The following is a 25,207-nucleotide window of genomic DNA, read 5'->3' as shown; positions in this document are numbered from 1 at the left end:
GTACCGCCCCCCCCCCCCCCCCAAGAGGTTTATCTGAATAAAAAGGCACAAAAAAGGATTTTAAAAATTAGGCTGCTGTACTTATTTTTACTAATTACTTAAAACAAGATGGTTCTTTACAGTGCAAGGGTGCCTGTGTCTTCCCGGATTGTTCTGATGATTGCAGCATTTTTGTGTATTCTGTTTTTTTAGCTGCCTTCAGACACAGTTTTATAACTGGCAGAAGAAAGTGCTGAGAAGTCTTAGTGTGTCTTGGCTGAATAGCTAAGCTTTGTTTCTGATGTTTCAAACTTCACTTTGCTTCAGGAAAGCACATTCTGCTTGTATTTAGATGTTTACTATTTCTTTTATTCTTTCTCACACATCTTGGATGAGTAGATTTGCTGGCATCTGTTTTCCTAAGTCATATTTCCAACTCTTGGTGTATCGGTTCTGATTAAAATAAATAGTCTTTGTATAATGGATTTTTTTGGATACATTTGTGCTTTATGGAAAGTGATACTCATTATTGCCTAGTAGCACCATCTAGCTGTTGGTAGTGAAAAACTTTTTCCTGTATGAGAGGAGATGGGCTTGCACCTACTGACCAAGCCGTTGTTATCTTTGAGGAAGTACCTTTTTTCCCCTCCTTGGCAATCAACTCTAATACCATATAAAAAGCTGTGGTTTGTTTGTGTGTGTCTTCTCTCAAATACTTTTTATATCCTTGTTTATTTGCCAACTCTCAGGAACTGGATAGGTACTTTTGAGCATCTCATGACTTTTTTAAGAATGTATATGCTCTGGAATTAAGACTGTCTCTTTGGCATATTGATCTACTTTTGTTTTCCAGCTGATTATTAATGTTCATCTGTTCCTGCCCTAGTAAATTATTTACTGTTCAACAGATAGCAGTGTAACAGTTAACACTTCAACATACGGCATATGTTCTGTTCAGTTCTGCTGTGGCACAGCTGGTAGCTGTATGTCCATGTAACAATACAAAAATACCTGATCTTTTGAGCTGAAAGAATAGAAATTATGTTCTTTTGAGCTTTAGTTGCTGTCATCATTTAAAGAACATGAGAGGACTTTTGCTTTTTAACTTGTCATATATGCCTTTGTTTTATTCTATATATTCTATATATTCTATACATGTATAGGAAATGCATAAGAAGCAGCAAGTTGTCTTTTTATTAAAATACATGGATGACTGAGTGTGAGAGAAGCACTCCTCTAATAGCTGTGGATTGAAGGCCTCATCCTCTGTGAAGACTGAGAAATCAGGGGCATGTTTGCATTCTACATTTTAGCTCTGCAAAGTCCTACCAAGAGCCACACTGGCAGCACTTGTGTTCCAGGGCAGCTGCCATACAAAGGAGCAGATAAATTAGCTTGATCACAGCAAAGCCTATGAGTTAAGTCTAAAGAGCCATGATTTCTACAGGGAGGGGTGAGAAAAAGACCATCGTAACTGCTCTTCTCCCCTTCTTCCCTTTGCTTCTCAATTTCTTCTATAGCTTTTAATATATAGCGCATGTGTATGACTTCTGTGCTTGAAGCAGAGCAGTCTGTTTAACCATGTCATTCCTCCTTCTAATAGTCATATGTAGAGAAGTCCTTTATTAATATGAAGGTAGGGACAAAATGCTCAGATTTAGAAATGGTAAAAATCACTAATAATGTGATAGTCTTAAGAACAAAATCTTGTTAAACAGTAATTGGTAATTCCTTATCCACCAAGTGTGAACTTCATGAATTAAAAGATTTATTCTTTAGTCTTAGTAGACTGAGGTCATAGAAACAATTCTATATGCACAGTGGAATCTTTTTTTTTTCCTAATATAGTCTTCGAAGCAGAGAAGATGAGAGAGTAACTAAAGCAGGAGCTGTCTCTACACCTGTAAAGAACACAGATGATATTTCTAAAACTATGGAAGAGGTAGCAGTCGAAAGAACTGAAAAACAAACTCCACCACTCCCAGGTGAAAACATTAAAATGTATTAATTACGCATGTTGTTGAGAATGCATGACCAGTAAAGACTTTATGCTATTGCATATACAGGCAGTCTTTGTAACCATAAGTCCATTTGTATCTTAGAGTTTTGGTCCTGAAAACCTAAAGTGTGGGCTCTGCCCAATATATAGGGGTCAAACTACAGTGTTTAGAGCTGTATTTATAGGTGATGATTGTCAAGAGTTTTGTCCTGATCTCTCAAGCAAGGTTAAAATCCATCATCTCTTTTTGGAGAATTAAGCAGTAGACTGGGTCTTATGGGTTACTGTAGCAGACTATATTTAAAGAAGGATGTAGTTAAACCTGTTTAGAACTGCTGTTTCCAAGACACAACTCAAAACACTGAAATGCTTTGTTACTGTAGCACTTACTAACTACAGTCATGGACCAAGAGGGCATTTTAACAAGTACAGTACAACTAATAAAACCAAAACAAAATCTCATTCCTTTTTTCCAAAAAGGGAAGGATAAGCTAAATGGCAGCAGATAAAAACCAGGTGGTGTAAAAATGAAAAAAGTAAGATAATACAGTGACAGGACACTGTTCTGAGCAGGCTGACTTACAAGATTTTTGTTTACAGAATGAGGTGCCTTAGTGAAATTATAAGTGGAGAAAGAGGAGCTGTGCAGATAGTTTAGAGGGAGCTGTTCTTGAAAGGCTGGGTAGAATAAGAAAAAGCACATTCAAACTTGAAAAAATTTGAAGACTTAATGGATGAGCAGTGATGCTTCCGCATGTAGTATTCAGTAGCTCAGTGAAGAGTTATGATGTTGATAGACTCCGAAAGATCTTGAACATGAGAACAGTAGGTTTTCTGATGCAGCAGCCATTACTGGAAAGTTTGTCATAGGAAGTGACCTTTTGCAGTGGTGTTACGTAAAGATGCAAGTGAAGTAAGTTTATATTTGCCAAGATAGAGAAAGGATGTAGTAGTGAGATTAGAAAGATGAATTCAGTATTTCTGTAAGATACTGAAGATTAATAATTGGCATAATACAAAGCCAGCCAGGATAGGAGACCCTTGAGATGGTTCTTAATCCAAAGTAATGTACCAATAATTGGTTTGAGGGACTGGCAAGCAGGTAGGAAGCGCTGTAGGGATTTTGTTGGTTAGTGGGGAAGAAGAAATGTTCTGTTCTTAGGTGAATGGGAAGAAGCATGGAACCATTAGTTTGGGTGGGAGGAGATGTAGGCCAATACATAAAGATAATACTTATAATTTGTTTCTGCAGATAAAATTAACTTGCCATAATACATAGTCTGAGATAAAAAGGTGCAATAAAGGGCATAATCCTTTAACAGCATCACAGAAAGCTCTAGGGAAATGACAGTCTTTCAAAGAATGTAATGAAAATGTGGTTAGAAAAGTAGTTGGTGGATTGTGTGAGAGTTTACTGCTTAGACTAAGGGCAAGATGACTGTCACTGTTTATTGGGTCAAAGGAGGGTGGAAGCAGAGTATTGGTTCAGAGGAATCATCGGAGGCTTAGGCTAGGAAAGGGTCATTAAAGACTTAAAGGAAAGTGCTATGTTACTGTATGGTAAGGACAAAAGTCACATTAGCAGAGGCATTATTACCAAACTGATATCTGAAATTTCGAACTGGTTTGTTCGGCAATTTGAAGGGAAGACAGCATAGTTGTTGGGAAGATCAGGGATATTAGACTAGTTCAAAGCCAGCCTAGTTTGAAATCAGCTTTTTTCAAGTGTGCAGAGATAAGCCTTAAATACAAATTCTTCTAACCAAGCATGTAGCAGAGAAGAGCCGCTATTAGTGCTCATTACTGAGGGAAGACTGCAGTGGCAGTTACTTCCCAGTGACTCCAGAGAATCTATGCAGCAGAGCCACACTAAGTGCTGATCTTTAAGAACCACCAACTGGACCAAAGTAAGTGTTGAAATCTGCCTACCTCAAGGCATGCAGCAGTAGTTTGAATGTTTGTGGTATTTTTGTTTCAAAAATTGAATTCTTGAGGGAAGAGAGCCAATGGAAAGTGAACAAGTTACATCAGATAAATCAAGATGAGAAACAGCAGGGTTGCAAGTGGTCTTGTGAGCATGAAGCCTTCTAGTTCTTGTTTTACGGTGTTCAGAGTACTTAATGAAGTACAAAGAAAGTTTTGGGGCTTTTACTGAAGTGATAATTAGGCCAGTAATTACGCTGCTTTGGCACAGTGAGAGTGTCTTCTGTTGTAAGTTTCTAGTATTTCACTTTTAGGTGGGTTTAAGTGGGGTAGAAGGAGGCTACTGAAGAAGTCGTTAAGCTCTTAATTAAAAGTTAAGCTTTACTTTCTCATCTTTAAATGACCAAATGGACATTGGAAATCTTTTGATGTTTTGATAGAACCAAAGCCAGTGTATGCACAAGGAGGTCAGCCAGATGTGGATTTACCAGTCAGTCCCTCTGATGGTCCTTTACCCAGTTCAACCCATGAAGATGGAATGCTTCGGTAATGTAACTCTAAACTCTATTTGAATCTGCCTGGTCCTTGAGCAAACTAAGCTTTTATCCAAGGCGATGAATAACCTGTATAAATGGTCTGATGTAAAGTCCAATATACTGTCCTGACACTTCTGTTCAGAACTACTAGGATGAAGACTTTGGGTTTATTCCTGAGTCTTGTTGGCACCTATATTGTGTAATATACTGTTTTTCAGTCTGTTACTTTTCTATGGAAATGAGCAGTTAACAGTTATCAACTGGTGAAAATAATTTGCGGTGTTTCGCTCTCCCTGAGCACCCCCAACCCTCTTGCCCTGTCACCATCTCCAGAGAGAGGAGGGATACTGTGGCATATTATTTTCCTTTCATAATAATTGGAGAGCAATAAAGGTCACTGCAGAAATGTGTGAAGTCATGATGTGGAAATGAGTCTGCTTCAACTGGGATCTCCTTTATGGACATTAGTGTACGATGAGAATAGATTCTAGTTTGGTTTTGTCTCGAATTCATCTTGATCTCTTTAGAGCCGAAATAGATCTATATGCCAGCACAGCTCTTTAAAAGGAGGAATGTTTTTGGAAGAGAGTGTCAAAGTGCCTTACTTAAATCACTGTAAGAGTGTAAGGCAAATCCCACTAAACAAGTAAATACAGGAGTGTTTTTGTTTTTTTTGAAGTGCTGATAATGTGTGTTGTAATGCTGCAGTTCATAAGCAGTTAATGGTATGTATAGCTTAATGTCCTCTAATTGAAATGATAGGCAAATTAGTTCTTTGCATGTGTTCAGTCTCAAATTTACCAGGTTATTTTGTGCTACTACAGCTCTAAGTGGAAAACTTTCTAAATCTCCAGGCCAAGCATGAAACTGGTAAAATTCAGAAAAGGAGATAGTGTGGGCTTGCGACTAGCAGGTGGCAATGATGTTGGCATATTTGTAGCTGGTGTTCTGGAAGACAGCCCTGCAGCAAAAGAAGGATTAGAGGAAGGGGACCAAATTCTCAGGGTATGTCAAAAACTGTAACGGTACAAATGTTTTGTTGTACCAAAGTAGGTTTTCTTTCTGTAATATTGAATATATTGCCTTTGTAGTTCATACAGGTTTGGGTTTTTTTTCCTGCATGTAATTATTAGATGATTTAATAGTAGCAAAATCTCCTGTTACTATACTGTTGCTAGGAAGGTTGGTAAGTTTCACATTCAATTTCTTAGACTAATTCAGTTGATAAAGTTGTTTGGTTTTTTTAACTGTTGGGTCACTAAATTGTCAGGGGGCTCTGTATGTTAGTAATGTTTATAGGTGCTCCATAACATGGATCTGAAGAATATCAAATGAACAGCTACCTATTATTCTGGAAGCTATGCTTTTATCAAGAAATAAAGTAGTACAAGAGACATCTTGAGATACATGCACTTGGTGTGTATGTGTGAAACTGAGTAAAAAACCCCAAATCTTAGCAATAAGTTAATTTAGATTTCCCATTGTATAGTTAAATCTCTGTTACAATGTCATACGCTAAATCAAACTGATTACTTCATTGATACCAGGTAAATAACGTAGACTTCACAAATATCATCAGAGAAGAAGCTGTCCTTTTTTTGCTTGATCTTCCTAAAGGCGAAGAAGTAACCATTTTGGCACAGAAGAAAAAAGATGGTAGGTATTTGTGTATCGGGAGCAATTTAATAGACTGCTTGGGACAATATAAAAAGTATAGCGAATGACGACTAACTTGTGGCTTGCAGGAAATTGGCACCTTATAAAGAGTATTAAGTTCTTCTGGCTTTGGGATAGGTTACTACTACAAATGGACTAGAGATTGGTAATGTAACAGTACACCCCCCACACACCTCCCCCCAAACAAACAAAACAAACCCCCAAAACCCCACCAAAAATAACCCCTAGCATCTGACAAAAGTATTGGCATTAAACCTTGGGGTGAGCAGGGGGGTCTGTTGTAGTTATGACATTGAAAATGAGTGATTACACTGATGTGCATGCACACACAAACTTCTTTCCCAGTAAGATTCATTCCTTCTAGGGGAGCTGAATTAAGCTTGCACTAGCACCAAATTTTTGACCATGAAAGTTGAATTTATGTTGGTAGAGTTTGCTATTAATAGTTGTGCTGCTTAAAATAGAGCAGCTCTGAGACATTAAGGCTTCCTGAAGTAATATTGTTTATTTAAAACAAGGAGAATTAAGATGAGCCACTACTTTGAGTAATTCTTGTGAACCTTAGGACATCACTTACCTAACACTTTATATTTTGGGGTTTCTTTTTCTTTTTTTTTTTTTCAGTTTATCGTCGCATTGTTGAGTCTGATGTAGGGGATTCTTTCTATATCAGAACTCATTTTGAATATGAAAAGGAATCTCCTTATGGACTAAGTTTCAACAAAGGTGAAGTGTTCCGGGTGGTGGACACTCTGTACAATGGCAAACTGGGTTCATGGCTGGCAATTCGGATTGGCAAGAATCATAAGGAAGTTGAAAGAGGTATCATACCTAACAAAAACAGGTACGATCTTAAAATATTTAAATTGCTGTTTTAAAACTACAATTTTAAATTCTGTGTCTGTATAATGAATGATTGGACTTGTCTGCAGGATGCTAGTTTATAGAACTGGTTCAGTCAGAAAAAGTGACAAAGCGTTAAAACAAATTAAAGTTAAATATCTGATTTATGGATTTGTTTTTAACTCTTAGACAGCCTACAAAACCCTAAAACTTTCTTTTCAATAAAAGAGACAAGGCTATATAAAGCTTTAGAAATGTGGTATCAGCCCCAGCAGTTCAATCTTGTACTTCCTAATACAGAAACAACAAAAGCGTAATTCAGCAGGTGGTAGTGTTTTTTGGAAGTATAAGCTTGCTAGTCAAGTATTACTTCAGAAGCTGACTTCCTTGATAACTGGTTGGGATTTGTTGTCATCTTAGAGCTGAGCAACTAGCTAGCGTACAGTACACGCTTCCAAAGACAGCAGGAGGAGATCGAGCAGATTTTTGGAGATTCCGAGGTTTGCGTAGCTCAAAAAGAAATCTCCGAAAAAGCAGAGAAGATCTTTCTGCCCAACCTGTTCAGACAAAGTTTCCTGCCTATGAAAGAGTTGTTCTGCGGGAAGGTATGGCTTTATTCTTACTGTTGCAGGTTAACAGGTTTGTGTAGTTTGCTTTGTATTAGCCTATGTATTTAAGAGTATCTTGCATTTGTTTTAAGCAATCAATATATTCTGACTTTTTTGTTTCCTTCAATTATAGCTGGGTTTCTCAGACCTGTAACCATTTTTGGTCCAATAGCTGATGTTGCACGGGAGAAACTTGCTAGAGAAGAACCAGATATCTTTCAAATTGCAAGTAAGTGTGAGGTCAGGTTTTCCTGTGGTTATGAAATAGTCAACTTCCTTTTGCTAGATTGTTTCTACATTATTACTTTTGCTGTTAACATGTTTAACAAGATGTTGACAATGTAAAGGAACTGACTAATTGTGAGCTCTTGTACTGTTTGGTTGCTGATAATTCTCTGAAGGTGAAAGAAATAGTTCTATTTATAGTCTTCTCAAATTTAATTTTAGATTTCTGTGTATTGTTTTGAAGCAGGAGGAGTGTCTTCAAACTGAATTAGACGATTTGAGCTATGAAATGGTTTGTTTTATCTTAATGAGGAAATGTAGAATATGTTGTAAACTTACAACAGATTTTTACTGTGTCCTCTTTACCAGAAAGTGAACCGAGAGATGCTGGTACTGACCAACGTAGTTCTGGCATTATTCGTCTTCACACTATAAAACAGATAATTGATAAAGTAAGTCTTTTATTGTCACTGTACTTCTAACACAAGAGAAAAACTGGTATCAAGTAAAGTGTTGGGTGTTTAAAATGTAGAAGAATAATTAATGAGTATGTTTGCTTAAAAAATAACTTTCTTGTATTTTTATTGGTTAATTAAAAAAAAAAAAAACATACCACCACCCCTTTCCTTCCCCATATTAATAGCTGCAGCCTAGAAGTAATTCTAGGCTTTGCTCCTGGGAGTGTTGTCCTCTCTCTATTAAGGTGGTTTTAAGTTGTCTCCTCTTTCACTTAAAGCTATGGTGTGACATTACAGCTAGAAATTGTTACTTTATTTATGGAGTTGTTAGTCTTCTCCCATCCCAATTTACAAATTAATAATTTCACATCATTTTTTGTGCAAGGACTGGGGGAAAGGGTCCTTCAATCTCACTTCCTTAATATCCTTAAAACCTTTGACATTAGTTCATGATGCAAGGCTCTATTCCTCACCTTTTTATTTCCTTACTTAAAAACAAACTGTTAGCCTTTCAGATGCCCAAGTTGGGAGGGAGGAAGCTATTCTAGCAGGAAAGTGGGGATACTGTGTGCTTGAGATGAATCTTGCAGTGGATGAAAGCTGGCCAAGTTCTTGCATTCAGAGTGGTGGGGGTTATTTTATTGGGTTTTTGGTGGGTTTTTTTTGTTTAGTTTTGGGTTTGTGTTTTTTTTTTTTTTGAAAGGAAGATGGAGGTGTGTAATGAGACTAGGTCTTGTGTTTCAATCTTTCCTTTTTTCCTACTAGCAGAATACTAATAGGGAACTTATTTTTAGTTTAATGCCTGCTTTACTTTGAGGAGCCTTTTTTAAATAGGGAGTTAAATATTAAAAACCTCATAGTTACACAGTCAGTCCTACAGTTCAAAATGTATATGCCTATGTAGCCTGCTATTGGAATTGGTTTGGTTTCCATTAATCTATTATTCAAATAGGAAAAGAACTTAAATCAATACTTTGAAACAATGAACTCTGTAAAGGCAATACAAAATAAATTTGTAGAGGATGTTTAAAATCTAGTATGTAAGTGATTCACTTTCTTGCCTCTGTGCTTTTTGTCACAACAGGACAAACATGCTTTATTAGATGTCACTCCTAATGCAGTGGACCGTCTGAATTATGCCCAGTGGTATCCTATTGTAGTGTTCCTAAATCCTGATTCTAAGCAGGGTGTAAAGACTATGAGAATGAGGTTGTGCCCAGAATCACGAAAAAGTGCAAGAAAGCTGTATGAAAGAGCTCACAAGCTACGCAAAAATAATCACCATCTCTTTACAAGTAAGTAATGGGATATACTGGATCAGTATTTCTGAGAGGGAGGAGGAGGTGAGATGGGAGTAACTTCTTCCTCCAGACTTTTCTGCAAATGGACCAAGTCAAGCAGTTGTTGACTTGTTTGGGCTCCCCTGTTCAATAACCAATAGTTCACTGATGTGTGCATCATTTGCACATGTCTGCACAAATGTGAAGTGAACTGAAACATCAAAATGACATTTCTAATAGATTTGGTGTCTTTGCAGGATCATCAGCCAAAATCAAACATTTGAATAAATAGGAAGATGATACAATTTTTTTTCTTTTTAGTCTGGCTAAACTGAAGCTTCACTTTATTCTAAGCTACTGTTAACTCAGTATTTCCTGTGGGATAAAATGTCCCAAACCACATCAAGTCTTAAGGTTGCTTTGAATATTAATATTTACATTACTAATTAAATATCATAGTTTTAACCTACCAGTTTATATTGCTTTTATTATTGGTGGTACAGATCCTTCTCATAATTCTGCAGAAATCGTAAGTCAAACTAACCTGCTGTACTTCTAGCTACCATTAACTTGAATTCAATGAACGAAGGATGGTATGGAGCTCTAAAGGAAGCAATTCAACAACAACAGAACCAACTAGTGTGGGTTTCAGAAGGAAAGGTAAGAAATAATATGTTTGGGGAGAAATGACAAAACTGTATTTGAGAGGTTTTTTGTTCATTCTTTCTTACTGGCATTACAGATATGGGCAGATAGTTGTGGAATGTTTTCCTTTTTTTCCTCATTTTAACCATAATTTGAAGATCTAAAGCAGTAATGCTTTATGGCTGCATGAACTGCTCAAAACTGATTTGTCACTATATTAGTGCAGTTATTCTGTTAATGACGGCTGTACAGTTGTCCTTGTGCATGTAGCAGTGTAGTAAGCGAGAGCATTTGCCCATTGCCACTGTCGACTGGAGGTTATATTACTGCTTTGAAGACTTTGTGGGGACTGGATGCTTTCTCATGAAAGAAATTCTGTGTGTTCTGCTGCATTGGTACTAGGGGCTGGGATTGCCTGATGAATTGTTTTTTCGTTAATATAAAAGCAAGTGATGTATTCTTGTTCTTTCTGACCTTTCTGAGAACTGTGTTCTTTCAGTTTTGAGAACACAGATACAAAATTGCAAGTTGGTATTCTATGTTCCCCACTAAACTCCACTTGCCTTCTCAAGCTGCATGTTACACTATGCACATTAGATCCATCCTCTTGAAGAACTAATATCAAGCAAAGTGCCAACTACAAGTAAGCAAATGATGAATCAGTTATTGCTATATGTTTCTTAATATTTGGATCATCTATTTCTGTTCAGATTGAGCTCCTTTCACCTCCTTACATCTACCTTCAAGTTAACTTGGAGTCCAGTATCATAATATCACTTTAAAGTGCAGCTTTATATCTTTCCAAACAATTTGATGTCTGTGGACACTATGCACTATCCCCTCCCTTACACTGACAGTCATCTGACCCCTTAGTAAAATGATTCAAAGAGCTATACTGCAGAAAAGGCTTTTAGGTGTAAGCTTAACATCTTCAACGGTCGAAACCCGATTTCTCCTCCCCTGTGATATTCAGAATTGTTGAATTTTCATAGTGTTGCTGTGCTGTTGGATTTGGAATATGACTAACTTTTTTAACTACTAGACTTTCTGTTGTGGTTCAGAACAAGACAGATGCATTCCATTTGTCCTGTTCTTAATCACAAAAAAATTTCCTAGCTTTACATTGCAAGAAGGGCATTCTTTAAAAGGTATTTCAATAAATGTGTACTATGATTTTGTTTGACACAGGCAGATGGTGCTACAAGTGATGACCTTGATTTACATGATGACCGCCTTTCTTACCTCTCAGCTCCTGGTAGTGAATATTCTATGTACAGCACAGACAGTAGACACACATCTGATTATGAAGACACAGATACAGAAGGGGGTGCTTATACTGATCAAGAACTGGATGAAACTCTGAATGATGAGGTTGGGACTCCTCCTGAATCTGCTATTACACGTTCTTCTGAACCTGTTAGAGAGGATTCTTCTGGAATGCATCATGAAACTCAAACTTACCCTACTTATGCATCTCAAGCTCAGCCACAGCCAAATCTCAGAATAGATTCTTCAGGATTTAAAGCAACTACTTCTCAGCCGGTAAGAAAGTAATTTTATACACTGACCACTATACCTTTACTTCAGATTGCAAGTTCTCTTGAACAAAAAAATCTGTGTTTATAGTCTCCTTACCAGTATTGTGAGTGTGTACAAAAATCTGTCAACAGCAGCAATAATATGTTATAATAAATTGGAGAATCAGCTTGCCCTACCTGTTTTAGTGACTCATTCTGACAGGAGGGTGGTTGAAGTACCATTCTGCTTTGATTAAATGTTTCACTTTTTTAATCTTCAACATGATGAGTTTCTCGAAGTGCTAGTGCATGATACTTTCAGTACATTTCATTCTACATCTAGCTGCGTTGATCAAAGCATCATTTAAATTATTTTAATAAAAATCAAAGTCATACAGTGATTCAATAGCGGTATATTTAAAATATTTTAAACACTTCACAGAAAGCAGAAGCCTCACCTGCAGTCCCTTACCTTTCCCAGTCGCCTGAATCAAACCCTGCAACCTCATCAACCTCTGCAGTAAATGCTAATGTAAACCTAACTAATGTCAGACTGGAGGAGCCTACCGCTGCTCCTTACAACTCTTACCAACCACAAGCAGGCCCCTTAAGAACATCAAGTACTGAGGGAGCTCATATAGTCCTAAGAGATCAAGAGCCATCATCCTTATCGCCGCATATAGATCCAGCAAAGGTACCTGTGCCACGTTGTTGTGCTGATTTCCTGCTATAGATCAAGCTAGCACATGATCTTTTTGTTTTGCCCTTACGTGGACAATTCCTTCTAATTTTTTTTTCCTGTAAGAGATCATGCAGGTTACAAAAAAACAGTGCATCTGAATTTCTAAGCATCATCTAATGTTTTGTGTGCATGGCTTCAAACTATATACTTTTCACTTCTGAAAAAGATGGCATTTTTTAAAATAAGGCTGCATTCTGCATTTTGATTTTACTTTACGTGTGACTTTTTTTAGCTTGTCAATGTTCTGCTGTTTATTAATGAGGCTTTGAGAAAAATCTGTTGTTCCCCTACAAAGACACTAGATCTTTGTATGCTTTAAATCATGCCAAATCCTTGAACATGAAGATGAATCCAGTTTGTTGGGTGACTTTATATACTTCCTCAGCAATGCTAGAACTAACTTAAATATATAAATCTATTTACTTCTACTTTGCCTACCCCCTGCAAAAAAGTGTGTATGCCCCCCCACCCACCCAACACCAGACCCCAAAGGTGAGAGACTATTACCTTTGTCTTTCCCTTTTAATTTACTTATGTGTTTTTGCTTAAAAACAGGACTGGAAGGGATCTCTTGAATCACCAAGTTCAGCTTCCTGTGATTGCAAACAACTGCATCAAATTATTTTGCTTTTAAACAAAATTAAAGCCAATATTTAAAACTTAGGTTTGTTTAAAATATTACATTTCAAATGCAGCTGCAGTTACTCTTCATTTGAACTGAAAAGTATGCCTCTCTTTAACAGGTATACCGAAAGGATCCATATATTAACGAAGAAGTGTCTAGACAAAGCTATGTCTTAAAACAGCCAGCAATTAATCACCCAGTACAGAGACAAGAAAGAGACCCAAATCTGATCTATGAATCCCAGGCTCAGTATGCAGAAAAACAACCGAGTAGGGACTATGAACAGTCAACATATAGGTATGATTCTACAAACTATGTAGATCAATTTTCTCGTGGTTATGACCCTCGCTTACATTACGATGACCGTGTGCCTCCATATGAGGAGCACTGGGCTTATTATGATGAAAAACAGCCCTACAACCAAACAAGAACAGCTTATGAAAACCAGCCTCCTAGGGATCTCGATTCCAGACAAAATATAGAAGAGAGCACAGAACGCAGCTATTATCCAGCACAACCTCGTTTTGAGGAACCCCCTCCAATGAGCTATGATGGCAGACCTCGCTATGAGCATGCACCCAAAAACTTCAGCTTACCACAAGTGCGATACGAAGATCAGCATACTGTTGGATATGACACGCATGGTAGATACAAACAAGAAGTTCAGCCATACCAGTCAGCCATATCTCGATCCCCTGAACCGAAGCAGTACTTTGATCCACATATAAGGGCCTATGAGCAAGGTCCTCCTCAAGCTTATAATGCTAAAGCTGGACAATATGAGCCTTCTCATAGCACTTCAGGTGTTTCTCTTCCTCCTGCCCCTTCATCACAAACCAAACCAGAAGTTTTGCCTTCTAACAGTAAACCACTGCCTGCACCGCCATCTCTAGCAGAGGAAGAAGAAGATCCAGCCATGAAACCACAGTCTGTGCGAAGTAGAGTTAAGATATTTGAAAGAAGAAGATCGCCATCTTTGGAAAAAATGAAGGACCCAAGTGATACATCAGGTGTCAAGGTAAGTCATTTAAGTGTTTTTTTAATTCCTGTTTTTTGCTAATGGGACTACCTTGCAAGAAGTAAAATACTGTCTTGGCAAAAAACTTTACTGCTTGTGGAATAGCCTCTTAGCAACCTAACTGCAGTATGTTTTAAAAGCAGAAGCTGAAAACTTTTGTGAAAACACTGAAGGGGATCTTGCCATTCTGAAAACTCCTCCAATTCATCTTTCACTAGTGTTTCTGTTTTTCCTTGTGGGGGAAGGGAGGGTGGCAGTCTTAGTTTTGTTACTCCTAAAGTGCTGTGTCTTTCTAAATGTTAGGATCTAAGAGAGTATGCTGTGCTTTTCTTTACAGCCTCCAGAACTAGCACCTAAGCCTACACTCACAACTGTGAGTGGTCCAAAACCAACTTCTCAAACCCAGTACGAACACGACAAAACAACTTACAGGTAGATGCACAACTGATTTAAATAAATATAGTTTTTAATATGAGATTAGAATATTCAGAAAACACATCTTAGTCATTCAAATTGGAAACTGCAGAGTGGAGAGTTGGAATGTGTCAATATGATTTCTGTGTCAATAATAAGGCAGGGCATAAAGTACAGTTCTCATGGACATGATTGCTGGGAAGGGGGGAAAGGACACAGTATGTTTTTTGGGCATTTTTGAGGAAGAAAGTTAGCCAATATCTCCATCTTACTTTTTTCTATGTTTAATTGAGGTAATCAGAAAGTAAAACAAAAAGGAAGAGGTAAGGTAGAAGGGAAATAAGGGTTTCCGTTCTTTATGCTGTCACAGCTATCTAATTTCCATGCAATACATGTTAAAAAGGCAAGGTGTGCAATTATAAGAGTTACATTTTGGTTGTTTTATTACTAGCTTGGTTATAAAATAGGATTTTAATTCAGGTACTTACGCTTGTTCAACTGTGCGAGCCAGCTGTATATTATTGTTCTTGGTTAGGGCCCCAGAACCACAGAGACCGCAAGTGAAGCCACCTGAAGATATTGTGCGTTCAAATCATTATGATCCTGAAGAAGATGAAGAGTATTATCGAAAGCAGCTCTCATACTTTGATCGCAGGAGTTTTGAAAATAAGCCATCTGCGCAGGTTCCTGCCAGCCATCATTCTGAGCCCACTAAACCAATACATTCACAGAATCAGCTGAGTTTCACCAATTATTCTAAGTAAGTTTGGGGGATTTCCCTTTTTTTTTTCTAATTTGAAAAAAAGAGGGAGGCATATAGGACTAAAACAGAAATTCTGCCTCTGTCAGTGGAATTCCAGGGGTTCATGGTATCTGAATGAAATTTTGTATTCACAAAGTCAACTTATCTGTTTAGATGTAGCTTTACTTTGAAAACATGTAACTGCATAGCTTTTTATTTTGGTAAATTAAATTGATAATTTTTGAAGGTTTTGGGACCTTCAACATGTTACTTGTTTTGCTTACCACTTACTAACAGAACATAACAAAGTATTTCCTTAATCTAACTAATACTGAGTGCTTAAACATCTTTCAAACCAAAGGTTTTGGTTTATTCCAGTTCTGTGTGCATTTATTCTGCAGATAGGCTTGTACACGTTAGCCATGTTTGACATTAGGAAACTGAGCCTTTAGGGAATATTGCTGAGGCCAGAATTTAATCTGTTGATGGAAACATCTGTTTCCTGTATTGTTCAGCTTCCTTGATTTGGAACATTTGGATACAGAAATTGTGTGAAAGCTCATGCACAGATTTAGCTCAGGTAAAGAACTGGCTATATTGGAGGATACTTACGCAAACTTTGTGAATTACACTCCACAGTTACCTAAAATTCCAAAATTTGTTTTGATTCAAACCATAACAACGTGTTTCTAGTTGTTACTGTGAAAAGCTATCTTGGCTTGCTGCATGCAGGCTGACGGTTGGGCATTTTTGAAGGCTTTGGTTGCTTGAAATCTGGACTATTTGGGTCAAGATGAAAATCTGTCAACCTGAAAGTAAATGAGATATTTAGAGTGAAATAATAAACTAGCTTGCTGAAGTTTTATAGCGCTAAGTGTATGTGCAAGCTGACTTTCATGTACTTGATACACTGTGTTCCAGTGCTTGTCTTAAAGATTTTGAGCTAGGACTCAGGAATCCTGTTCTTATTTGTGTAATATTGTTTATCATCTCCAATGTCTTCCTCTGTGAACTGAGAATATTGGAATCTTTCCAAAAACTTGATAGGTTTTAAAGGATTCACTTTTTTTTTCTAATTAAGAAGTTTATATATGGTAACTATTTCTTATTTTACTTTTTTATATGTTAAGGAAGGAATGTGTATAGTAATCTAACTAAACTAGTTCTGATTCTCAGTCAAGTATGTTCTTTATCCTTCCTTTTTACTTGCCCTGTGTCTTCTGATGGAAAGATGGAATCATATCTGTCCTGCCATCTGGGCGTCACAGGAAGAGACCTAAAAAAAAAAGTCTTGGCCGGCCTCATAATGCATTGCAGTAGCTGTCAGAATTGCGTTCCCACATAAAAAAACAATGTTACCTATAGATTGTCCATTTTGATCTGTAGGCATGGACTGTGTTGCCATTGTAAATGCAAGTAATGCTTTGGGAGAAATGTAATCTTTCATCAAGTAATTGTGAAGATTGTAAAATTCTTCAGATGGAGAGTGTTGTCAGCTTTCGTTGTACATTTGTTATCCTCTGTAGTGTTGTCACACGCACTGAAAAACACGAGAAACACACCACTAGTGAATTTTTGCTGCAGAATAGCTAATAGTTGAGAGAGATTGTTCCATACTTCTTTCTGCCTCCTACTTCTGTCTGTCCATTCTTTGGCTGCTCAGTTGTGGCTTTGTTTTGATTGTGAGTTAGTGTATAACTTCAGGGCTTGTACTTAGGGGAAGGTGACATCTTACTGCCACAGAGGAATATTGTTTTTAAGGCTGATAGTTTCATATGTCAAGGGACAAAAATGTGTTTTTTCTTTATGAAAGAATGTAACCCTTAACAGGAAGGGACAGACATGGGAAAGAAAATTTACCCAGGGTAGTCCAGTGCAAATAGATAAAGACTAAAATATTAATTGAAGTGAGTGGAAGTTGATACACAAGAACACTACTCAATTGGACAGTACTGCCTGTAGAACCATACTGCAGTGTCTTTGCATGCAAACGCAAAACAATTGCTGTCTTGAGAAAGCTTTCATATTTAGGACTCTTCTTTTGCCAGGTTCCAGTTTGTACCCTGTTACTCACACGTTTGTTTTTTTTTTTTCCAGTGAATTTATATGGTAGCTGCTATTTGGTGAATAAACTCTTCTAAAAATTAACAGGACTAAATTTAGATGATACAGGAACTATAGATTATGCAATCACTTGCTCCTGTATAATCCATATAATGTATTTTGGGTACAGAGGACACATTCTACTTATTCATGAGCAATAGCTACAACTTTTTCAGTTTTTAATATTAATGTTAAACATTAAATTATGTGAAATTCTTCCCCACTGAGTAAGTATTGTGAAAGTATGTGTTTTTCCCATTACGTGTGTACAAATGTCTATTCTTTTAATTTGTTGGGGTGTTATTTGCATCATTTAGGAAATTTATGCCATTACTAAAGCTGCTTTGTATGGGTAATGCCATTATTTGCATGCTATAGTTGTCATTAACTGTAGAATAAGAGATAGTTTCTCTTGATGTGAGGAAATAGTAGAACTTGTAAATAGACATGTTTCACACATCTTGTTGGAACAGTTTGAGGCTACTACCCCTGTGGCTGAGAGTAGTGGAGTTGTTCCTGCTTGATGAATGTAGTTACCTGCATTAGCTTGACATGCTGCAGAATGAGGTAGCTTATCTAAATATTGCATTAAGCTAGGGTTAAGAATACTTACATGAGCAGTTACAGCCTCGTCTGAGGAGGCAATAAGGAACAGTGTGTCCTGTGTTCACTTCTTAAACTGCTGTAGCTGAACTGTTATGTATCTGTTACAGAACTGGAGCTTTTTGAATGGGAACTCAAGATCAGCAGTGCAGTTTAAGTTTTCTGTTGTACACTTAGGCTTATAACTTGTTGCCCACTGGTTTGTTCTCATGGTTCGTTTCTGTTTCATTTCCAATTAAAGTAGCAGTTTTGTAACAAAAATGAAGTGGGAAACAACTTAGAAAACAGCTAATAATTTACAAACATCAATAATTTAGAGGAACTTACTTTACACACTCACAAGTTGTAAGCAAGCATTTTGTTGCGGACCACTTTGATTGCATATAGGTTCTGAACAATGTGGCTGACCTTTGGTCAGGGCCCTATGACAGAAGAAAGTGCTTCATATTGAGCACAACTTTGTGCTGGTTGTGTTTGTATTGCCACGGCTCTCTTCTGCTCCCTCCATCAAAATATACTACCCTTCCCCATTTTTTAATTCCTCAGAAAGCTGGCAACCAGTTCTGATTAGGTGTTGAGTGTGGTGGGTTTTTTTTTCTGTGGGCTTTTGTAGTGCTTCCCTCCCCTGGTTAATATCCCCTCTGGGAAGCAGTGGTTTCAGGTGTGCAGTTTTCTGAGAAAGCAGCTACTGCCCACCTGGAATAAAGACAACAGTGAGTGAGCGTGCAGTAATAACTTCTCTTGTTGGATGAATGGTTTTATATAAAATCATTGGGAATGGAAACTTGCACAGCAGATCCAACAGGATCTTTTTTTGCCACACTGATTTTAGAGACACATACATACAGATGCTGTTTAGCTCATTGAGCATCACATATCATATTCATGTGGTCATCAAGCAGACTTTCAAAAGCTGATCAACCCTTTTCTTAGTTTTATAACATACTCCTCTGAAGCAGCGAGACTGGTGTCTAGAATTGTTGCCTGTTACATTTCTATGAGCATACAGAAAGTGAAGGGATGAGGGAACGCTGTCCTAATGTAAAATGTATTTTTTTGCAACATATAAGCAAGATAAGCATTAAAAGTCGAGGGAAAGTCATCAGTATACTTAAGGTTTTCTGTCTCTCCTAGTATTCATGAACAGTTGTTCTAAGATATCCTTTTAGGAATTGTTGAAAACAATCGGAAGCATTTTATAGTGTGGGCTCTGCTATTGGATGAGATGATAGTGCTATAGAAACATTTGGTATGAATGTACCCCTCAGTACATGATCTGCAATACAAAACCATCATTGTTCTGTGTATGTTAAAACTGAGGAAATTAATGCAAATTGGACCATAAGTGAGAGATTGTTAGAATATGGGATTTAGATTTTGTTCACTTTTTTCAATATATTGAATAACTTTCTTTGTACAGATAGGAACAAATGGCTTACTGTAGTCTTGTTCTTACTTTCAATATCTGTCAATTTTTGATCTTGACCATCTCCTAATTCACTGACGATCTCATTAAATATAGTAGGTGATCATTTACATATGCATATAGTAAAGGTCTTATCAGAAACAGCACTGTTAAATTAGTGTTTGTCTTTGTTTCAACAACCTTGTTATATGAGAACTGCTAGGACTAACATAAAAAGTGTGAAGAAATAATATGCTCAAGATAGAATGACTGTTTTCTTTCATTCTTCTATTGCTGTTTGCTTTGCCATCACCTAGATTTCTTGGCTCTTACACTAGCTATGACTACTTGAAAAGGAACATCAAGTGGTAAGACTGTTGTTGATGTGAGGATGTTTTCAGGTGTCCTCTCACTGTTACATTTCATCACAGGCATTATGTGCACTTAAAATTTTAAACATCCAAATTCTGAAAATTAAGGACTATATATTGTAGTCCGGAATTACAGATACTTGTGAAATCTATCATTTCTTGAAAGAAACTTTTGGAGAAATAGTTCCAATATAAGAAAAAAGTTTTGAAAATAAGATCTTTAAGTTATCTATACTATGCACATAAAGCTAGTGAAGCTTAAGCTGATTGCATTTCTAATTAAGATGGCATTGTTCAACTACTAGGTGTATTTAGAAAAGTTGTACTAGAATCCATTGTCCTATTGGCTAATTATGCTTTTCAAAAACAATCCACCCACCCCCCCCAAAAAAGTGGATTTATATTTTTAGTTTGAAGACCTGCTAAATTAGAGAACACTTTTTCATTGAAATTACCCCAAATGAAATTGAAAAACTAAGATCTTTTAGGCAGTTATGCAAATACACCTGAAATGTCATCTGCCTTTTGTTTGCCATGATTTGTGTTACTAATCTTCTTCTAAAGATTCAATGTTGTCTTAATCTCTTGTGCTTATCAATAAATGTTTTTATACTTGAGACAGGATATTAAAGAAAATCATGTTTTAATGTTTATAGGAAGAGATGGAAATCAGGTGATCATAGAAGAAAAAAATAGCAGTGAATGCAGGAGCTCAGAGCCCTGAGGAAACCAAACAGTCAAATGTTTTTTGATTTTTCTTTTATTTCAACAGGGGGAAACCAACTGACAGTGAATCAATGGATAGGCCTGTTGGTGAAAAACGCTATGAGCCAGTCCCTCAAGTTACAACTCCTCCTCCTGCTCCTTCGGTCCAGTATACACAACCTCAGTCAATCAATAGTCCTGTCCTTTCTCTCCCAGCACATCACAAGCCTGCACTTTCTGAAGGTGAGCAGCTGGAAAGCTAACCTGTCTCATGGTAACAAGTATCACTTGTCAGGTGCTTGTGTGGTTGCTTCAGCATGTCTACACTGGTAACTGTGTTGTTCTCTAACTGAAACTTGGAATAATTATTAGTGAAAATAGTTTTTTACTGTAGTGAGATTGAGCTTTGTGAAATGATTTGGTAATCCTGTCTGAAATTGTAAATTCCAGGTGTTAATAGTCATTGTAACTGTCTCGTCCATAATTAGTCATCTCAGCAAAGATGAAATAAAGTTTCGAGTACTTAAAAATTTAGCGGTCTGTGCTTTGGACCGGAGTTCTTTAGGCATGAGTAATAGTTGTAGGCTTCTAAAAACAGAAGAAAAAGTTGTTTTCACTTCCACATCAAGCAGATTGCCCAGTCTAAGTGAATTTTCCAGTTTGTGCAAGTGCATGAGAGTATTTAAATACTGGTTTTCTATTTTTTTTTGTCATGGTATAAATCAGTCTAACCTTTTTATTGAAAGGTCATACCATTGTATCTAACTTACCTATCTAATGAAACATTAGGTAACTTGCCTGAACATACAAAATATAATGATATGACAGACGATCTGAGTGCGCTAAGCTGAACCTATATATATATTTTATATAGTAGATTAAGAATGGACTAAAATGTATTTTTATGCCATAGCGTATGTGACTAGAAGTTTCTGATGGTTACTGACAAGTTCTGGTCTTTTTATTTGTATTGCAGTTAACTCTGTGTCTGACCCTCCTCCACCTCAGAATAAGCCAGCAATTTTCAGATCCTCTAGAGAGGACACTGTGCAGTCCACTTTTTATCCTCAGAAAAGCTTCCCTGACAAAGGCCCTGTTAATGGAACTGAACAGATTCAGAAAACAGTCACTCCTTCTTACAACCGCTTTACAACAAAACCTTACACTAGTGCTGCGAGGCCCTTTGAGCGCAAGTTTGAAAGCCCTAAATTCAACCATAATCTCCTGCCAAATGAAGCTCAACATAAGCCAGAGTTGCCATCAAAGTCTCCAAATTCTCCTCAACCAATTTTGAAAGCACACAGCTCATCGCAGCCTCCGGAGTTTGATAGTGGAATGGATACCTTTGCTGTACAGGTTGACAAGCCTAAATATCAACCAAATAATGTTAATGCTGTGCCTAAAGCCATTCCTGTAAGGTAAGTTGCTGCTTTTTTCTTTCCATTAGTACATTTACAGGAGTTCATCTGTGAAACCTGTGAAAAATACAGCTGCCTTTTTTTTTTTTGCTGTGCTTCCAATTTCTGTTGATGTTACAATTGAAAGATTGATACTATGATTGTAAAACTAACTTTGCCAAAGGGTATTGAAGAGCATTTGGATAGATACCAAAAGTATGTCCTATGTCCCTGTATCATCTTGCATCCTGTTACTAGAAAGTGGCATAGCTTTTATTTCCAATTTCTCATGCTATAATTGTAAATCTTCTGGTAGATAGTAATCATTTGCCCTCTCGATTTGTTTCGGGAAGGTGGAATTAATTTCTAAAGATAGCTGTTGCACCAAATTATATTCATTCTATGTGCTCAGAAAAGAGCTCTCATGGTACATGTGTGTAAGGGATATTTAAAAATACTTGTAAAAAGAGAAAGTCACTTGAGCAGTTTCGTATTGGTTCTCTTTTACTATGAGACAAAACAACAACTGCTTAAAAGCAGCTTGTGCTTGCCTAATATGCTTTTAAGAACTATGCCAAGAGCAGCAGATAGTATTACAATCTTAAGCTGTTTGCTGACTTGTTAAATTCTTTTCACTAATATTTGCAGAACACTGTTTTATTATCCTTTGATTTCAAAGTAATAATGTGTGAACCAGACTTGAAATTGTGCTTGATGTTTCAGTAACTCAGAAATGTAATAGAAGAATGAATCCTATTTGTTCTTAAGCACCTGAGAAATGTTTTGATGCTATATAGTTTTGTAGACTGCTAGAAATTTTTAAATTACTGGTTCTTTGAGTGAAATTCTTTGGAAATTTATCTGAAATCTACTCAAACTAGCTGCTCGATAGTGTTATATGTTTCTCTTCAGTTATATCCTGGCAGCCTGGAAAAAAATGTATAGGTTTTTCTTTTTTTACAGGCTTTGTTTTCAGTGTGTATCTGAGTAGAAGGGTTCAGTGTGGTTTGAATAAGAATTATTACTCTTTATGGTATTGAAGTCATAATGGAGTTTTGGGAGGAGGAAGAAGCTTTCAGATGTTAATTACGTTTAGTTTTACTAAGCTGCAGTGTGTAGCTGGGGCAAGCTCTTTCTGTATAATCCCAGAAGTAGGCATTTGAAAACACAAGATTCAGCTGGTCCAAATTCTTGCTTTAACTACTTTCTGAACTCTTTCTGAGTTTGTGGGCTTTGGTGGGGTTTTTTGTGAAGATGATCTCTTCTTACGGCAGAACTTTGAACTACTTTCATCTTGGTTGTCCCACACAATCAAGTGTGGGATACATTTACTGTTTCTTTAAAATCAGTGCTAGCCTACTTCAGGCTGTGCTCTGCTAAAATGTTAGAGGAAAGTATGCCACTGACACTCAGGAAGAAAATATTGATAAAACTGCTAGACTTTCTGTCTTACATTCAGCCCTTCAGCACTCGAGGATGAGGAAGAAGAAGATGGACACACTGTTGTAGCCACAGCAAGAGGTGTATTTAACAGCAATGGTGGTGTATTGAGCTCCATAGAGACTGGAGTTAGTATTATTATACCACAAGGAGCCATTCCAGAGGGAATAGAGCAAGAAATATATTTCAAAGTCTGCAGAGACAACAGTATACTTCCACCTTTGGACAAAGAGAAAGGTAAGAGCTGGCACTGTACTCTCTTCTGTTATTTAATACAATTATATTCTAACAGCAGCAAAACAGAATATGAAAATATGTTAACATGCTTCAATATATAACATCTATTTCTGTATGAAGATACAGAGTATACATCTCACAAGAAGTACAAGGGAGGGAATATTCTGCTCAATATTGAAAGTTATAAGTGAGGTGGAGGCCCTGAATTTTAACTTGGGAATATTTAATTTGTAGACTTAAGTACTGGTTTAAAACTTACCTAGTGCACTAAAGGAAGGTTCTAATTCTTTTTCTAAGAATCTTTGAAATTGTAGATTCCCTCACAAAGTGCAGGGATTTACTCTAGGCGTTCTTAGTAGATATATTTCACTTCATCTCACAGTTAGGTCCGAAAGAATTGCAAAGCACATGACTTAAATTAGTTTAACTTGAGTTAAATATTTGGAATTTACTTCAAGACTTGAAAATACTCAGCTTTTTAATTTTTTTCAATTTCTCTAAAGAAAACAGCTTCATGGTTTTAAAAAATATTTTAACTTTTATTTATATGGAAGTATATTCCTGACTGTCTTATTAATAAGGGTTGAGTAGTGTGTCTTAGTTGAGCACTTTTTTCATAGAAAGTCTGTTTTTTATACCATTAGTCCAGTGTCCATGCATTTTCTGACCTGCCAGATTGCCAATTTCCTCAAGTCAAGAATATAAAGGGGTTAATTTCATAAATTTGCAGTTAAAGCATTACTTGCAATCTGCAGTTACTTTGAATCTTTATAAAACAAATATAGCATGTTCCTCAACTGAATAATGCTGCGTTAACATTTGAAGTTTTCAACTAAAAATAGATCTGTGTTTGTATGTTTTCCCTTTTGACTGTTAGGATAAGGGTCATAGGTTATTGAGCTGCTGAAGGCCTTATTCAGACCAGTGCACCATAAATCCACAAGCAGAACATCACAGCTGTAGTGTAAAGAGAAGCATGAACAAGGCTGCTTACAGATTTAGGGATTTGTTTCTTTTGATGCACTTGCTTAGAAATTTGGGGGGGGGGGGGAATCCCAATGTGATTTAATCATCAGACTGTTTATCCTTTTTCATTTTGCGATTGTGATATGTTCCATTGAAAAGTCCCTTGAGTGCTCTGAAAGAGACTATATGAGAAACAGTCTTGCTAAGTGCTATTCTTTACTGACAGGTCAAAATGTTCTTATTTTTCTCTAAAAAAGAAAAATAAAAAGGTTGCTGAGTGGCTCTGCAATGTAATTATGTAATACTTTGAACCGATTTCAAGAAGAATCAGTAACGGCTTTTTCTTTCTCTTAACTATAGGCGAAACACTTCTTAGCCCCTTGGTAATGTGTGGGCCTCATGGACTAAAATTCCTGAAGCCAGTGGAGCTGCGCCTGCCACATTGTGCGTCTATGACCCCTGATGGTTGGTCTTTTGCTCTAAAATCCTCCGACTCCTCGTCGGGTATGCTGTCCTCCCTCTGTCCTTTTGGGGCTTTTGGGTGCTATCGTATAATTTAAGTTAATTTGGCTAAAGGTGATACTGTGTAATATAAAGAACTCAATCATTGTATTTGTGTCAAACTCTCCCATTTCACTTTCATTACAAATGTCTTTCTTACATTTACTCATGGTGCAAATTCATAGCTAAAACCATGATAGCAGAAAAAGAGTAGTATCTCTAGTCTATTGAATATTATCGTATTTTTC

General features: G+C 36.9%; 1 protein-coding gene across 1 annotated transcript in view; it reads left to right on the top strand.

Annotated features, from left to right (window-relative positions):
• The window catches only part of TJP1 (tight junction protein 1), a 165,758-nt gene that overhangs the window by 135,984 nt on the left and 4,567 nt on the right, over positions 1-25,207 (top strand). Inside the window, exons 10-28 of the mRNA XM_010571747.1 lie at positions 1,828-1,964; positions 4,342-4,447; positions 5,292-5,442; positions 5,985-6,093; positions 6,739-6,958; positions 7,378-7,562; positions 7,699-7,794; positions 8,160-8,242; positions 9,333-9,543; positions 10,088-10,188; positions 11,362-11,715; positions 12,133-12,384; positions 13,176-14,075; positions 14,413-14,507; positions 15,025-15,249; positions 20,486-20,661; positions 21,395-21,836; positions 23,275-23,492; positions 24,819-24,962. Of these exons, the coding sequence (XP_010570049.1) occupies positions 1,828-1,964; positions 4,342-4,447; positions 5,292-5,442; positions 5,985-6,093; positions 6,739-6,958; positions 7,378-7,562; positions 7,699-7,794; positions 8,160-8,242; positions 9,333-9,543; positions 10,088-10,188; positions 11,362-11,715; positions 12,133-12,384; positions 13,176-14,075; positions 14,413-14,507; positions 15,025-15,249; positions 20,486-20,661; positions 21,395-21,836; positions 23,275-23,492; positions 24,819-24,962 (4,205 nt within the window). The remainder of the gene's footprint in view (positions 1-1,827; positions 1,965-4,341; positions 4,448-5,291; positions 5,443-5,984; positions 6,094-6,738; positions 6,959-7,377; positions 7,563-7,698; positions 7,795-8,159; positions 8,243-9,332; positions 9,544-10,087; positions 10,189-11,361; positions 11,716-12,132; positions 12,385-13,175; positions 14,076-14,412; positions 14,508-15,024; positions 15,250-20,485; positions 20,662-21,394; positions 21,837-23,274; positions 23,493-24,818; positions 24,963-25,207) is intronic.

The sequence above is a fragment of the Haliaeetus leucocephalus genome, unplaced genomic scaffold (assembly GCF_000737465.1).
Source record: "Haliaeetus leucocephalus isolate CR32 unplaced genomic scaffold, Haliaeetus_leucocephalus-4.0 Scaffold339, whole genome shotgun sequence".
Classification (NCBI taxonomy): Eukaryota; Metazoa; Chordata; class Aves; order Accipitriformes; family Accipitridae; genus Haliaeetus; species Haliaeetus leucocephalus.
The sequence above is the reverse complement of the archived record's forward strand: the minus strand, read 5'-3'. Positions and strand labels throughout refer to the sequence as shown.